At 47.0% G+C, this 17,992-nt stretch overlaps 1 protein-coding gene across 2 annotated transcripts in view; it reads right to left on the bottom strand.

Moving 5' to 3' along the window:
* Window positions 1–17,992, bottom strand: part of hps4 (HPS4 biogenesis of lysosomal organelles complex 3 subunit 2) — a 75,163-nt gene that overhangs the window by 15,516 nt on the left and 41,655 nt on the right. For both annotated transcript variants that reach the window (XR_005462518.1, XM_038813394.1), the window contains exons 6-10: window positions 12,828–12,922; window positions 10,864–10,936; window positions 7,641–7,659; window positions 3,075–3,174; window positions 1,149–2,049 (exon numbers count right to left, since the gene is read on the bottom strand). Coding sequence is in view for 1 of the 2 variants with exons in the window: in XM_038813394.1 (XP_038669322.1) it covers window positions 1,149–2,049; window positions 3,075–3,174; window positions 7,641–7,659; window positions 10,864–10,936; window positions 12,828–12,922 (1,188 nt within the window). In the remaining variant the exon portion in view is untranslated. The remainder of the gene's footprint in view (window positions 1–1,148; window positions 2,050–3,074; window positions 3,175–7,640; window positions 7,660–10,863; window positions 10,937–12,827; window positions 12,923–17,992) is intronic.

Below are 17,992 nucleotides of genomic sequence, written 5' to 3'. Positions count from 1 at the left end.
TCCTAAAAAAACACAGTAAACACGTTAGTGCCTTGATTGGGAAGGATTCAATATACCGAGATGTTTCCAAGCCAAGTTATATATAAAGCTGAAGTTTGTGGTGCAACATTTTATTATTTTTTCATGATATGTGTTGGCGGATATTATAGTGAACATTAATTAATAGGTTCCTTTGTCGGATAATGCCTCAAATATCTGCATGAAAAATGCTGGACGGAATTTAACATCCTTGGCAGAGTGCTGGCTATATATATATATTTTTTTCAATTAAGGGGCAATTTAGCGTGGCCAATCCACCTACCCTGCACATCTTTGCGCCCCCACCCCCCACTCCTTGGCATTGGCCTCTGGTTCAGTAAAGAGCCAGAACACTGCCGGAATCTGAAATGAAATGAAAATCGCTTATTGTCACGCGTCGGCTTCAACAAAGTTACTGTGAAAAGACCCTAGTCGCCACATTCCGGCGCCTGTCCGGGGAGGCTGGTACGGGAATCGAACCGTGCTGCTGGCCTGCTTGGTCTGCTTTAAAAGCCAGCGATTTAGCCGAGTGAGCTAAACCGGCCCCTGGCTCCTGTACATGTTAATTCAGGAGAAAGTAACAACATGAAGAGCTATTGATATTGATAACGGCAGGGCAGCACGGTGGCTCAGTGGGTTAGCCCTGCTACCTCACGGCGCCGAGGTCCCAGGTCCGATCCCGGCTCTGGGTCACTGTCCGTGTGGAGTTTGCACATTCTCCCCGTGTTTGCGTGGGTTTCTTGCGTGTCTAACTTTTCATCAAACTTTTCATCGTCTGTACTATCAAACGGCTTTCTTTTTTTTAAAAACCCCATAATAATTTTAAAATATTTTTAAAATTTAGAATACCCAATTATTTTTTTCCCCCCAACGAAGGGGCAATTTAGCATGGCCAATCCACCTACTCTGCACATCTTTGGATTGTGGGGGTGAGACCCATGCAGACATGGGGAGAATGTGCAAACTCCACACGGACAGTGACCCAGGGCCGGGATTCGAACCCGGGTCCTCAGCGCCGCAGTCCCAGTGCTAACCACTGCGCCTCATGCCGCCCTCAAACAACTTTCCAACAACGTTCCTAGACTAGCCTCACTGTTTAACGTCGTCAGGCAGAGTTTTAAATTACTTACAACGTCTTCAATGGCGCTCGGATTGGCTCTCAATCCATTTTCAGCCAGGAGGAACATTACCAGCTCTTTCACCGTATGAACGTAAAGATTTAGTTCCACTAAATTTCCCCGGTCTTTGGGTTCATCCAGGCTTCCATTCTTCGGGGCCGCAATCTGCTCACTTTCCACACCCTCTTCTCTGTACTGTGCCGGTAATGCAGAGCTATGTGAGTCTCTAGCCAAGGCACTGTGAGACAGCAGCGTATCGGCATGCAGCACATGCTTATGTTGTTGTGAGGACACAGTCTGGACCTCAATAGAAGAGGTTAAAGGAGCCCAGACACTGGGATCGTTCTGGTTGCAACCAGCATCGGTTTCATATTCAGAAAGAAGCGGCGCTCTCGGAGAATCAGAGATAGTGCATTTACTAACGGAATTTAAAATCGGACCACAGATACGTTCAGAATATCTTGTCGCTCTTTCAATGCTTCTGTCATTTGCATCTTCTGCCAATTCCACGTAGAGGTCACACAATTCCTTGCGAACGGTGCCAGACCGTTCCTTGTCCAATTTTAACGAAAAGCAAGAGTTGCCAGGAGGGGAAAAGGTTACAGGAATGGAAGACAATGGGATTTTGTTCTGAGGCAGAGACTTTGCACTCCCCGAAGACTTGTCGTCAACCTTTAGTGAATGAGGTGAAGTGGGAAGTTCTGCTTGGTCGTTCTGAGCTAGGTCCATGGAGTCTGCTGGTCTATCAATGTCTTTGGAATGTGGATGTGGCTTCTCAAAGGCAGTGTAGGTTTCACACTCAGAGTGCCTGGACTCGCCATTCACTTCCTTGGGATCTGGATTGGCTGACAGTGTTCTGGAGAGCGGCCGTTTCTCAGCAGTCACCTCATCTGGCTTTGGAGACTCGGGTAAACTGTAAGAGAAGCAAAATGAGCTATGTTCCGAATTCTACTTTACTTCAAGACATCAATGTTGACCCCACAGTGAGTCAAGTACGTTTCAACAATTAAGCTACATAAGGATTTTCTTCCTTCGATCATTTTCTCCCATCCTTGTAAACCCTTCATGGTTCCTTGAGTATCCTTCACCCTTCAGCCATGCCTAACTGGCCATTTATGGGCAGCAATAAAATTGACAACTATTCTATCATTGAGGTCATCTATCATCCACATGCACTTCCCTCATGGATCTCCACGGTTTCCTTGTATGGGGCGGGGGAATTAAAAGAGAAAGCAGCTCACAATTATAATCCAGTGATTGATTGTTTGGACATTAGTAACAGGGTGGCAAGGCAGCACAGTGCTTAGCACTGCCATCCCACAGCACCAGGGACCTGGGTTCAATTCCGGCCTCAGGCGACTGTCTGTTTGGAGTTTGCACTTTCTGCCCATGTCTGTGTGGGTTTACTCCGAGTGATCCGGTTTCTACCCATAAGTCCAAAGATGTGCAGGTTAAATGAGGTTAGGGGGTGGCACAATGGCTAGCACTGCTGCCTCACGGCGCTGAAGACCCGGGTTCGATCCCACCCCGGGGTCACCGTCAATGTGGACTTTGCACATTCTCCCCGTGTTTGCGTGGGTCTCACTCCCACAATCCAAATTGCGCCTTAATTGGAAAAAAAAAAGAATTGGGTACTTTAAATTTTTAAAAAAAGGTTAGATGAGGTTCCGGGGACAGGGTGGGGGAGTGGGCCTAGGTAGGGTGCTCTTCCAGAGGGTCAGTGTAGACTCGATAGGCCAAATGGCCTCCTTCTGCATAGGAATTCTATGGTTCAGTTGAAAGGATGGTATTAATCCCACTCTCTGGTTAAAAAAGCCGACTGACATTCCTCATCTGGGTTTGTATGTCAGGAAGGCTCCGGGGGGGCAGGGTATTATTGTGAAACTGTACTCTGACACGAGTCAGGACTTTACCCACCACCTAAAGAGCCCATCTCACCCTTGCATCCATCCAACTGGGAACTGCCGCAGAGCTGCAGACTCTTCTTCAGTAACAAATACGGTCAAGATTGTTACATCCTTGGGTAATGGTGGGTCTTCTGCAAATACAAATAGAGACAGCAGTACATTATATTCAGTGAAACATTACCCAGTGTAATATCACAAACCCCAAAGGCGATGCATTAGCAATAAAGTAGAGTTGCCGTAGTGGCAGATGACCATAGGCCGCTTTCCCCTTTGAGGGGGGAGAGCTGACTGGCCATGATTTAACCTGAGGATCACCACACCTCAGGCAAGGTTGAGAAGACGGGGCCTTCACGAATATCCTCAGCCGGTTCGGGAATTGAACCCACGCTGCTGGCCTCGCTCTGCATCACAAACCAGCCGTCCAGCCTACTGAGCTAAACTGCAGCAGAAAAGTTCAACCCCGTGAAGCGTTGTTGCTTGGTGTTGAGCAGGGTCCACTCATAGATGTCATAGAATTTACAGTGCAGAAGGAGGCCATTCGGCCCATCGAGTCTGCACCGGCTCCTGGAAAGAGCACCCTACCTAAGGTCAACACCTCCACCCTATCCCCATAACCCAGTAACCCCACCCAACACTAAGGGCAATTTTGGACACTAAGGGCAATTTATCATGGCCAATCCACCTAACCTGCACATCTTTGTGACTGTGGGAGGAAACCGGAGCACCCGGAGGAAACCCACGCACATACGGGGAGGATGTGCAGACTCCACACAGACACACACAAGCCGGAATCGAACCTGGGACCCTGGAGCTGTGAAGCGATTGGGCTATCCACAATGCTACCGTGCTGCCAATACTCAATAGGTATAAGTTGCTTTAGGTTGTATCTTGGCATTTAAAGATACAGAAATCAGCACTGTTGCTTCGCAGATCCTTTCCTTAAATTTGAAGTCTGGGACTAGTTCCCTTGAGAGTAATTGAGTCTATGAAGGAGGTAATTGTAATGTCAATGGAATGGGAAATCTGTGTGAAATGAGTTCTCAGTTAGACCTCAGCTGGAATATTGTGTACAGTTCTGGGCGCCACACTATAGGAAGGATGTGAACCCATTGGAGAGAGTGCAGAAGAGGTTGACAAGAATGGTGTCCAGGATGAGAAACTTCAGTGAGGAGGATAGACCGGACAGGTTGGGACTATTCTCCTTAGAGAGAAGAAGGCTGAGAAGGCATCACATATCTTTGAAGTGTGGATTACCATCACAATGTAAGGAAGCAAAACAGTCAATGTGCGCACAGCAAAGTTCAAACAGTTTAACAATAACTTTGAACCCATGCTTCTGCTTCTGATAACCGCTATCTCATCTAAGTTCCTGCAAGCATCCGCTAGGATGGACAATCTTCGCCAATGGCGGCTTCAGAGAAGAAGCCAATGTTTCTGTCCATAAGGAGGGGATTTCCTGCTGCCCAAGGTTGGCTCTTGCAAATCTGAATACGGCCTCCATTTAGCAGCTAAATGTTATCAAACCAAATTCGCGGATCCTGATCATTGACTGCAAAGTCCATTATGACTACAGGGCAGACTGATCTATCAGTGTTGCTTCATTTTAATTTGAAGTCCACTATATTTGAGTGAGTTGTGCCCTTCCTTTACATTCCATTATAGTACTTGAGCTACAGTGACCAGAAACATACAAACACACAAATTAGGAACAGGAGTAGGCCACTCGGCCTCTCGAGCCTGTTCCGCCATTCAATAAGATCATGGCTGATCTGACTGTAACCTCAACCCCACATTCCTGCCGACCCCGATAACCTTTCACCACCCGCTTGTCAATCAAGAATCTAGCCACCTCTGCGGTAAAAATATTCAAAGACTCTGCTCCCACCGCCTTTTCAGGAAAGAGAGGTCCAGAGACTCTCAATCTCTGAGGAGAAAGAAATTCTCCTCATCTCTGTCTTTATACATCTCTGGGCAGCACGGTAGCATTGTGGATAGCACAATCGCTTCACAGCTCCAGGGTCCCAGGTTCTATTCCGGCTTGGGTCACTGTCTGTGCGTAGTCTGCACTTCCTCCCCGTGTGTGCGTGGGTTTCCTCCGGGTGCTCCGGTTTCCTCCCACAGTCCAAAGATGTGCAAGTTAGGTGGATTGGACATGATAAATTGCCCTTAGTGTTCAAAATTGCCCTTAGTGTTAGGTGGGGTTACTGGGTTATGGGGTTAGGGTGGAGGTGTTAACCTTGGGTAGGGTGCTCTTTCCAGGAGCCGGTGCAGACTCGATGGGCCAAATGGCCTCCTTCTGCACTGTAAATTCTATGATCTATGATCTAAATGTTTTTAAACAGTGATGCCTTGTTCTAAATTCTCCAACAACAGGAAACATCCTCTCCACATCCATCCTGTTAATACCCCTCAGGATCTTAAAGGTTTCGATCAAATCGCCTCTTACTCTTCTAAACTCTCGTGGATACAAACCTTTTTAAAAAATAAATTTAGAGTACCCAATTCATCTTTTCCAATTAAGGGACAATTTAGCATGGCCAATCCACCTACCCTGCACATCTTTGGGTTGTGGGGGTGAAACCCACGCAAACACGTGGAGAATGTGCAAACTGCACACGGTCAGTGACCCAGAGCCGGGATCGAACCTGGGACCTCAGCACCATGAGGCAGCAATGCTAACCACTGCGCCACTGTGCTGCCCTTTGTGGGTACATACCTAACCTCTCCAACCTTTCCTCATCAAACTCGCCCATTCCTGGTATTAGTCTAGTAAACCTTCTCTGAACTGTTTCCAACACATTGACATCTTTCCTTAAATAAAGAGACCCATATTATACGCAGTACTCCAGAGGTGATCTCACCAATGCCCCGTCCAGTTGAAGCATAACCTCTATTTTTGTAATCAATTCCCCTCACTATAAACAATAACATTCTATTAACTTTCCTAAGTAATCGCTGCATCTGTATACCAGCCTTTATCGATCCATGCACTATGGCACCCAGGTCCCTCTGCATCTCAGAGCTACGCAATCGCTCACCATTCAGATCGTCAGCTTCTTTTTTATTCCTCCTGTCAAAATGGATAATTTCACATTTTCCCGCATCGTACTCCATTTGCCAGATCGTTGCTGACTCACTTAACCTATCTGTGTCCCTTTGTAGCCATCTTACGTCCTCCTCACAACGAAAGTCTGAGGTTTAATTCCTGGTCCTTGCTGCATTCGCTGATTTTAGCCAGCGTCATTTAAGCTGACTGCAAAACCAGCAAGTTCCTGGTCAGGAGAAAGAAAGGTCAGCGTGGGTTGTCAGGCCCAAACATTTTCCAAAGGCCAGGAGTGAGCGTGGGTGGACTGAGAATCAGTTATTGGCAATCGGCTAGGGTTTCCATGCTGGAAGTCTTTGGGCATAGGACAAGGCCAGAGATGAAAAGGGCAGTGTGCGAACGAACTCACTGTGAATCATTCCAGCTCTCTCTCTTCCCCCCTGAGCTTCGACTGAACCTGTGGCCTGGCTCAAATGGAGAACGAGGAAGTGTTGCAGAACTGCAAGTGTATTGGCAATAAGGAGATTCGATAAAATCACAGCTTTGTGGTAGAACCTTAAATAAAATCTTAAATGCCCTCTGAACAAGGGCAATTAGCGATGGCTAATAAATGCTGGCCCAACCAGGGAGGCCCACATCGCATGAATGAATAAAAAAGAGAAGCAATGTTGAACGTGGTGAATGAAATACTTACAAACAGAAATTAGTTGCTTTTGCACTTTGTTATTTTAAAGTCTAGAATAAAATTATTGCAATATTGCACAACCCACTGCATAAATGTCCCATTGCTGCCTCCTGATACTCTGGGTGGGATTTTCCTGCCATTCCTGCTGGTGGGATTTTCTGGTCCCTCCTGTGTTGCTTATTTCAGGATGGTTGGCGTAGTGTTCACAAAGTCCACAGAATAGCTTTTAACTTAAACAAAGCTATGATTTTATTTACACTACCAAACTGGGATTCAACACTTAGTCCTTAAGAATACACTACTGATCAATAACATCTAACTACACTCATCTACTGTTAATTTCACTACTGGTATAAACTATAATCTGATGTTACTCACACTATCTGCTCTTCTGACCTTCACTAGTTATCTCCTGCATTTACTTCTCACCTAAAGTCACACATCACTGCCTTATATACTTGTATCTGCACCTCCCTCTAGTGGCTACTCTCAACACTACTTTAACTCTTGTACTGCTGATAGTTATGATAATACCACATCCCCCCTTCTTTGTAAAAGAAAATTATTATAACATTGGTTGTGATATTATCTTTAACCCTGATCTTACAGGTGTAATGAGTGCTGATAGTTACGGTAGTACCACACTACCAAAGGTAACCCCCCCCCACGGCAGGATGGACGAGCCCGCCACGCTAAGCTGCATAGACATTGGTGTGAAGATTCCGCAGGTTGCGTCCATCGCTGGAAAACACGCCACAGGGGGGCCTGGAAAATCCCGTCCTTGGTTTCTAAGATCACGAAAGAATAAACCCGTGGATAACAGATGTAGGAGGGAAGGAAACTGGGGCTGGAAATGAAATAAATCTTACCTGTCCTCTCGGTCACATTCTGAAAGAAAAGGCAGTGACTCAATTAAACCTCTTTGTCAAGCGTACAAACATTCTACATCGTACTATGAGAGATAACGCATGTTCTGGTGAATGGATACAGGCAAAAACAGGGAACATTATTTAAAAAAAAAAATTTAGAGTACCCAATTTTTTTTTCCAATTAAGGGGCAATTTAGTGTGGCCAATCCACTTACCCTGCACATCTTTGGGTTGTGGGGGTGAAACCCACGCAAACACGGGGAGAATGTGCAAACTCCACACGGACAGTGACCCAAGGCCGGGATTTGAACCTGGGTCCTCAGCGCTGTAGTCACAGTGCTATCCACTGTACCACGTGCCGCCCCCAGGGAACATCTCTAACAGGAAAAGTCTGGAAATAACGGACGTGCATCTCACACGCAGCACTCACCATGCTACAGTAGCAGCTACTTCACCTTACTGAGAAACCCAGGTGAATGGCTGAGTCCCAAAACGCAGAACACCACCAAGGTTGATAAAGAGAGAAATGTGGTTAACAGAAACAGAGCTTGTGTTTTAAAAGCCAAGAGGGAGGTATGGATTTCCTTGTGAAAGCAAGAATTAGAGCAAGTTACCACGCTCCAAGTCTTAATTTCAAAACTGTTGGAATGCGCAGGGGAAATGAATAATGTTTAAAGCCGTGTATGTGGAGTTTGCAAGAGGACACAAGTTGACAGGGGGATTGATGTTGGTATAATCATTTAAAAAAGAGAGGAAAGCGAGGGAGCAGAAATAGAGGGGGCAAGGAGAATGGAGAGAGAGAGAGAAAGAGAGGAGGGTAGGGAGGGAAAGAGCCCAGCGAAGGGACGGAGAGAAAGATAGACAGAGAGGGACATAGTGGAGAGAGGGACATAAGAACTAGGAGCAGGAGTAGGCCATCTGGCCCCTCGAGCCTGCTCTGCCATTCAATGAGATCATGGCTGATCTTTTGTGGACTCAGCTCCACTTTCCCACCCGAACACCATAACCCTTAATCCCTTTATTCTTCAAAAAACTATCTACCTTTATCTTGAAAACATTTAATGAAGGAGCCTGAACTGCTTCACTGGGCAAGGAATTCCATAGATTCACAACCCTTTGGGTGAAGAAGTTCCTCCTAAACTCAGTCCTAAATCTACTTCCCCTTATTTTCAGGCTATGTCCCCTAGTTCTGCTTTCACCCGCCAGTAGAAACAACCTGCCCGCATCTATCCTATCTATTCCCTTCATAATTTTAAATGTTTCTATAAGATCCCCCCTCATCCTTCTAAATTCCAACGAGTACAGTCCCAGTCTACTCAACCTCTTCTCATAATCCAACCCCTTCAGCTCTGGGATTAATCTAGTGAATCTCCTCTGCACACTCTCCAGTGCCAGTATGTCCTTTCTCAAGTAAGGAGACCAAAACTGAACACAATACTCCAGGTGTGGCCTCACTAACACTTTATACAATTGCAACATAACCTCCCTAATCTTAAACTCCATCCCTCTAGCAATGAAGGACAAAATTCCATTTGCCTTCTTAATCACCTGTCGCACCTATAAACCAACTTTCGGTGACTCATGCACTAGCACACCCAGGTCTCTCTGCACAGCGGCATGCTTTAATATTTTATCGTTTAAATAATAATCCCGTTTGCTGTTATTCCTACCAAAATGGATAACCTCACATTTGTCAACGTTGTATTCCATCTGCCAGACCCTAGCCCATTCACTTAATCTATCCCAATCACTCTGCAGACTTCCAGTATCCTCTGCACTTTTCGCTTTACCACTCACCTTAGTGTCATCTGCAAACTTGGACACATTGCCCTTGGTCCCCAACTCCAAATCATCTATGTAAATTGTGAACAATTGTGGGCCCAACACGGATCCCTGAGGGACACCACTAGCTACTGATTGCCAACCAGAGAAACACCCATTAATCCCCACTCTTTGCTTTCTATTAATTAACCAATCCTCTATCCATGCTACTACTTTACCCTTAACGCCAATGTGGAGAAGAGAGAGCGAGAGGGCAACGAGAGAGATACAGCGGCAAGGGAGAGAGGGGCGGCAAGAGAGACGGGGTGGCAAGATAGAGAGAAAGGCGGGGTAGTAGAGAGAGAAACGGCGCGGAGAGAGATGGGGTGGAGCAATATGGGGCGGAGAGAGAGTGTGTGGACAGAGGGAGAGGGAGAGAGAGAGAGCTCGGAGGGAGAGAGAGATCATGCGGAGCACAGCCAAGGTGGGTGAGAATGAGCAGGAAGGGAGGGAAGAACTGGAGGACGGAAGAAGGAAGAGAGGAGAAATGATTGAAGGTTCAGGAATTTATCGAGTATCCAGGCTCTTTTCTATGCCTGTCCACGACTGTGGGAACCTCCCATCATACTGCTGAAGATTATATCTAACCTACAACAGTACATCAAAGGATGTCGTATTTGTGGTATGGAAGGAAAACAACCTGTGGTGCAAGTGAAACAATGTGGAATTAACAGAATACGTGCAGAAGGTCACTACATTGGGCCACTAACACAAGCTATTAATAATATCTTACATTAGGGCAGCACGGTGGCGCAGTGGGTTAGCCCTGCTGCCTCATGGCGCCGAGGTCCCAGGTTCGATCCCGGCTCTGGGTCACTGTCCGTGTGGAGTTTGCACATTCTCCCCGTGTCTGCGTGGGTTTCGCCCCCACAACCCAAAAATGTGCAGGGTAGGTGGATTGGCCACGCTAAATTGCCCCTTAAGTGGAAAAAAATAATTGGGTACTCTAAATTTAGAAAAAAAAATAAAAATAAAGATAATAATATCTTACATTGAGGCCAGTTTGTTGAAAATTCCAGGGCAGCTTAAGCCTCAAGACGACACTTCAGTAAGATATTAGTTATACAAAAAGTGTGTAACAAATAAAACCATAACATCCTGTGATGAAGTCCAACACCGTAAATCCCTTGTGAGACTGAAATTTGCTTTGCCACAGACTGGCTGAAGGTTGAATGTCCCAGTGCTCAGAAAAGGTGGCCCCAGTCAAAAACACAACATTACACAAGCTAACCGACATCGTGCAATGGAATGGCTTCACACAACAGTATTGAAAGAATTTTTTGTACCTTTCAATGTCGGAAGCTGCTGCACAGATCTGAAAATTTTGAACAAGTGAAGAATATATTTTTCATGTACAATATTCAATGAGCACTCCTGTGTGAGCAATGATCTGGGAACCTACCTGGCTGTTCACACTGGGTCGATACGCCAGTATTTTGGCTGTTATTGCTGGTGGAAGCTGAGTGCTGACAATTCTGTAAAACAAAATATTTACACAGAGTACTGTGTACACCAGCATACAGTATTAGGCCAGAAAGCATGTAAGCCTTTTTTTTAATTAAGGGGCAATTTAGCGTGGCCAATCCACCTACCTTGCACATCTTTGGGTTGTGGGGGTGAGACCCACACAGACATGGGGGGAATGTGCAAACTCCACATGAACAGTGAACCAGGGCTGGGATTGAACCCGGGTCCTCGGCGCCAGCGATGCTGACCACTGCGTCACCGTGCCGCCCTTTAAAGCACGTAAGCCTAACGCTAAATTAAAACATTCATTGTGCACCTGGAAGATTAATTAGATCCATTTCAATGTGTCCAGTTCCTAACTCCCAATGTTCTTCATTTTCCATCTGACAGCAGTGACACTTGCTGCAGTTTCATTAGCACCAATGGCTTTTGGGTTCATTCCCAAAGTGGCTTTCTTTATAGCATGAGTCTGGACAGGGATTGTCAACCAGCTATTTGGCAATGAGGGCATCACAGGCAAGGGTGAACCCTGTCCTCACCTGACCGAAGACACGCACGCTTGGCTGTTTCTTCCTAATCTGTAGCCCAAGGTTCTGAGGCTGATTGGGAGCGGATTGGGATATCTCTACTTTTGTCATTCCTCATATTGATGTACCATGGTTTACCACACTCATTAAGTCCTGATTCGCACCAGGTAACTAAGCACGGACCAGGGCTGGAATTTGGCGAATCATAGAATCCCGACAGTGAAGAAGGAGACCAGTTGGCCCCTCGGGTCTGCACCGACCCTCTGAAAGAGCACCTTACCAAGCCCACTCACCCGCCTTATCCCCGTAACCACGCCCAACCGTTGGACACTATGGGGCAATTTAACGTGGCCAATTCTACCCTGCACATCTTTGGACTGTGGGAGGAAACCTGAGCACCCGGAGGAAACCCACGCAAACACGCGGAGAACGTGCAAACATCACACAGAAAGTCACCCGTGGCCGGAATTGAACGCGGGTCCCTGACACTGTGAGGCAGCAGTGCGAACCACATACCGCATGAGAACAGTTGTGGCTAGTGCATGCAAATTTCTTTTGTTTGGATTTTGAATTGCAATTATTATTGCATGCCACCATGAGGCATAGGCCTGGTGACATCCATGTGACACTCAGCTCAATAATGACATTACACTAGTAACACTGTAGCCTTTGAAGTTACAACATCACCGAGCCAAAAGGAAATGAAAAGGGGCAGGACAGGAACAGAAACATTCTCCGGCCATTGGGAATCTCTGTTCCTGCCGCTGCGCAACCCCACCCCGCCCGTGGGTATCCTGGCGGCGTGGGGTGGTTCCAATGGGAAATCCCATTGACGAGCGATGGGAGAAGAGAATCCCGCCGTTAGCGCCGCCGAGAGACACGCGGTTTGCAGGAACCGATGAATCCAGACGCAGGTAAGCCGTGGCCATATCGAGTGCTCAGGAAGAAGCTGGAGTTATTTTTCCAGACATCGTGTCCTGGAGAGTGGGAGGTGAACCAGTAACGCATCTCAAAACAAGAAAACTGCAGGCAGCAGTGGGTTAGCCCTGCTGCCTCACGGCGCCGAGGTCCCAGGTTCGATCCTGGCTCTGGGTCACTGTCCGTGTGGTGTTTGTACATTCTCCCCGTGTTTGCGAGTGTTTCACCCCCCACAACCCAAAGATGTGCAGGGTAGGTGGGTTGGCCACGCTAAATTGCCCCTTAATTGGAAAAAAATGAATTGGGTACTCTAAATTATTTTTTTTTTTAAACAAAAAGAAAATTGCAGTTTAAAAGAAGATGTATCTCAAAACAACACAGCATAAGGCAAAGGCTATTCACTGTGATGGTGGCTACTACAAACGAAAGGGGTGCCAGTGCAATGCAAACTTACAGGTTTGTATAAAGGATGCAGCCAGCCAGGATCTCTGGGCACCGCTGACAGGTCTGTAGGATGAGTGCAGCTTTCAGTAGTAACAGAGGATCCACCTGTTGTTGGGAGATGGAGCGGAGAACTGGATCAGAAAACTTGCCCGAGAAAGCAACAAGTCAACCCCAGATCACCACACAGCCCAGCCAAGCAGAATTTAGTCAAGTGAGGTTTTAGCAGCGTACAACCAAATAAACCAAAATGCTTCCTATTATGAACCACATAAAACATCAGCGGTACCTCAAAGTTACATGTGTCACACGTGCAGTTCTAATATTTCTGCCAGGCTTGAACTCTTTTCAGGTAAAGTCATTAAGCCGTCGTCCAAATGATTTATTCAGAGGTGAAAGGCAGCACCATATCATCAGTGCCTCACAGTAAATGTCGTCTGAAACACTGTTTGAGTAATGGACCACAAAATGCAGGACTAAGATGTTTGCAGCTCAGGGTCCTGAACTGTTAAAACCTCAAATAACGAATTAAAACTGTTCATTCGAGTGGTTTGGGCCTGGAATGCACTGCCTGAAAATGAGGAAACAGAGTAAATAGGTGCAGAAGTAGGCCATTCGGCCCTTTGAGCCTGCACCACCATTCAATATTATCATGGCTGATCATGCAAATTCAGTATCCCACTCCCGCCTTCTCCCTATATCCCTTGATCCCTTTAGCCGCAAGGGTCATGTCCAGCTCTCTCTTGAATATATCCAACGAACTGGCCCCAACAGCTTTCTGCGGTAGAGAATTCCACAAGTTCACAACTCTCCAAGAGAAGACTAGATTCTCCGCAGCCCCAAAATCGATTTTGATTTTGGCGCGGTGGCGGAGAGTCCAATTTAGAACATAGAACATAGAACGATACAGCGCAGTACAGGCCCTTCGGCCCTCGATGTTGCACCGACATGGAAAAAATCTAAAGGCCATCTAACCTACACTATGCCCTTATCATCCATATGCTTATCCAATAAATTTTTAAATGCCCTCAATGTTGGCATGTTCACTACTGTTGCAGGTAGGGCATTCCAAGGCCTCACCACTCTTTGCGTAAAAAACCCACCTCTGACCTCTGTCCTATATCTATTACCCCTCAATTTAAGGCTATGTCCCCTCGTGCTAGCCACCTCAATCCGTGGGAGAAGGCTCTCCCTGTCCACCCTATCTAACCCTCTGATCATTTTGTATGCCTCTATTAAGTCACCTCTTAACCTTCTTCTCTCTAACGAAAACAACCTCAAGTCCATCAGCCTTTCCTCATAAGATTTTCCCTCCATACCAGGCAACATCCTGGTAAATCTCCTCTGCACCCGTTCCAAAGTTTCCACGTCCTTCCTATAATGAGGCGACCAGAACTGTACGCAATACTCCAAATGCGGCCGTACTAGAGTTTTGTACAACTGCAACATGACCTCATGGCTCCGGAACTCAATCCCTCTACCAATAAAGGCCAACACACCATAGGCCTTCTTCACAACCCTATCAACCTGGGTGGCAACTTTCAGGGATCTATGTACATGGACACCGAGATCCCTCTGCTCATCCACACTACCAAGAATTTTACCATTAGCCAAATATTCCGCATTTCTGTTATTCTTTCCAAAGTGAATCACCTCACACTTCTCCACATTAAACTCCATTTGCCACCTCTCAGCCCAGCTCTGCAGCTTATCTATGTCCCTCTGTAACCTGCAACATCCTTCCGCACTGTCTACAACTCCACCGACTTTAGTGTCGTCTGCAAATTTACTCACCCATCCTTCTGCGCCCTCCTCTAGGTCATTTATAAAAATGACAAACAGCAACGGCCCCAGAACAGATCCTTGTGGTACGCCACTCGTAACTGAACTCCATTCTGAACATTTCCCAGCAACTACCACTCTCTGTCTTCTCTCAACTAGCCAATTTCTGATCCACATCTCTAAATCACCCTCAATCCCCAGCCTCCGTATTTTCTGCAATAGCCGACCGTGGGGAACCTTATCAAACGATTTACTGAAATCCATATACACCACATCAACTGCTCTACCCTCGTCTACCTGTTCAGTCACCTTCTCAAAGAACTCGATAAGGTTTGTGAGGCATGACCTACCCTTCACAAAACCATGCTGACTGTCCCTAATCATATTATTCCTATCTAGATGATTATAAATCGTATCTTTTATAATCCTCTCCAAGACTTTACCCACCACAGACGTTAGGCTCACCGGCCTATAGTTACCGGGGTTATCTCTACTCCCCTTCTTGATCAAAAGGACCACATTTGCTATCCTCCAGTCCTCTGGCACTATTCCTGTAGCCAATGATGACCTAAAAATCAAAGCCAAAGGCTCAGCAATCTCTTCCCTGGCTTCCCAGAGAATCCTAGGATAAATCCCATCCGGCCCCGGGGACTTATCTATTTTCACCATGTCCAGAATTGCCAACACTTCTTCCCTACGCACCTCAATGCCATCTATTCTAATAGCCTGGGTCTCAGCATTCTCCTCCACAATATTATCTTTTTCTTGAGTGAATACTGACGAAAAGTATTCATTTAGTATCTCGCTTATCTCCTCAGCCTCCGCACACAACTTCCCACCACTGTCCTTGACTGGCCCTACTCTTACCCTAGTCATTCTTTTATTCCTGACATACCTATAGAAAGCTTTTGACGCCGAAATTTCACGCCGAAATCGAGCCCGGAGCCGTTCCGCTGATTCTCCGGGACCCGAGAATCAGCGTGATCGCGGAGTACTTCGCGTGGCTGGGACCCCATTGACAGAGGCCCACCCAGCGATCCTCCGCTGCCGACCAGCCGAGTTCCCGACAGCGTGGAACTAACCAACTATTGCCTGTCGGGTTGCTCGCGTGGCGGCTGCGGACTCAGTCCGCGGTTGCCCTGGTAGGGGGGTGGGGTGATCGGACACCGGGGGGGGGGAGGCCCTTATTGACGGCTGGGGTACAGACCCACGCGGTTAGATCTTCGGGCGCGCAGCCGATCGGGGTTCTACATTTATCATCTGACTCCGCGGTCCGAGTCCGCCATGGCTCTCGGCGTGGCCGCTGGAGGTCGCCGCAGTGCGCATGCGCGGACTCAAAACCGGAAGTGCGGGAGCCCGTATCCGCAGCTAAAGCTTCGTGAACTACTCTGAGTCCCTGCTAGCCCCCTGCAGGGCATTGAATCAGCTCATCTTTTCTGCAGGAATCACCAGAGTAAAATTCCAGTGTTTTTATGCCGGCATAGTGACATAGTCCCATTTTGGGAGAATCCTGCCCAGCCTTCCTCATCTCAGTCCTGAATGGCTTACCCGTTATTCTTCGGCAGTGATCCCTAGCTCTGGACGTCCCCAACATCGGGAACATTCTTCCTGCATCTACCCTGTGCAGTCCTATCAGGGTTTTATATGTTTCTATGAGATCCCCTCTCGTTCGTCTGAACTCCAGTTGATCCAGTCTTTCTTCATATGTCAGTCCTGCCAATCTGGTGGAGGTAGGTTCAATCAAAACATTCCGGAAGAGGGGCGACATGTGGCGCACTGGTTAGCACTGAGACTGCGGCACTGAGGACCGGGTTCGAATCCTGGCCCTGGATCACTGTCCGTGTGGAGTTTGCACATTCTCCCCATGTCTGCATGGGTTTCACCACCATAACCCAAAGATGTGCAGGTGAGGTGGATTGGCCACGCTAAATTGCGCCTTCATTGGAAAACAAATAATTGGGTACTCTAAATTTATTTATTTTTTTTAAAAGAAAAAAAAACATTCCGGAAGGCATTAGATGACTAGAAACAATGTTCAGAGGTTCGTGGAGAAGGCAGGGGAATGGCACAAAGTCACGGTGCTCGTTTGGAGAGCCGGTGCAGACACGATGGGCCAAATGGCCTCCTTCTGCACCATAGTGATTTGTTAAATTGCTATTTGTTCGATCTTATTGAACGTAAATTGTAAGTGTGACATTGTAAAGAGATAATAAGGAAATGACAAAACTGAGGTAAAATTATTTCAATGTAGTTAAACATGAACTCATCCATTTTGGACCAAAATTGGGCAGTTCAAATTATTTTCCAAATGATGAAAAGTAGGAAATAATAGAGGTCCAAAGGGAGCACATAGATCATTAAAATCTCATGAACAAGTACAGAAGATAATCAACAAGCAAATGACATGCTAGCCTTTATACCTGGAGGACCAACATACAAGCTGCACCTATATAAACCCCTGGTTCGACCACACCTGGAGTACTGTGAGCAGGTCTCAACACCACACGTTGGGAAGGATACATTGGCCTTGGAAGGGGTGTAGCGTTGATTGACCAGAATGATACCTGGACTTTAAGGGTTACATTATGAGGAAAGATTACACAACTTTGGGTTGTTTTCCCAGGAATTTAGGAAGTTAAAGGATGATTTGATTGACATTTTCAAGATGTTAAGGTGAACAGAGAGGGTGAACACAGTAACTATGGGCGGGAATTTCTCTTTGGGAGCCTATGTTCTCCCGCTGGAAGTAAATCGCTCTGGCACTGGGTGCGATGCTCAGAAACCAGATTTATGGATGGCTGGGAGCCCGAGGGATTCCATTCCAATGATCCCACTATTGGGTCGCCATTTTGAGCGGGCGGCCCGATACTGAGGCCCCCCCCCGGAATGTCTTGGTCAGCAGCCCCCGCACAGCACACACGCATGAGGGTGACCCAAACTTCCCCCCCGCCCTCCCACAACAGACCCCAATCAGAAATCCCCCCACTAGAGACACCCCATATCAGAGACACATCAAAGGCTACCCCCATATCAGGGACTCATCCCCTCTCCTATTTCAGAGACCCCACCTACCCCCCCCCCCCCCCCTCCCCCCCCCCCCCCCCCCCCCCCCCCCCCATCAGTCACCCCTGCCTGGTAGCTAGAGTGCAGTCCAGGCAGAAACAGTGTGAAACACTGCTTTTTCACTGACCTGTCCCTTACACCTGCTGCCTCAGACAGATGTCTAGAAAGTGGCAGCTGTTAGAAAGTCACAACAGATGACAAGGCTTTAAACCCCTTCTTTGATCTTCAAGGCTTCTGATTTACTTTCAAAGAGAAATAGCTTTTAGTGGACTGTGATTTACAAGGGTAATGGCTTCCATCCAGCCAGGTGTCTGGGTTGTTTATTTTAATTTC

The sequence above is a fragment of the Scyliorhinus canicula genome, chromosome 1 (genome assembly GCF_902713615.1).
Source record: "Scyliorhinus canicula chromosome 1, sScyCan1.1, whole genome shotgun sequence".
NCBI classification, from domain to species: Eukaryota; Metazoa; Chordata; class Chondrichthyes; order Carcharhiniformes; family Scyliorhinidae; genus Scyliorhinus; species Scyliorhinus canicula.
Note: the sequence above shows the minus strand (reverse complement) of the source record. Positions and strands in the feature narration are given on the sequence as shown.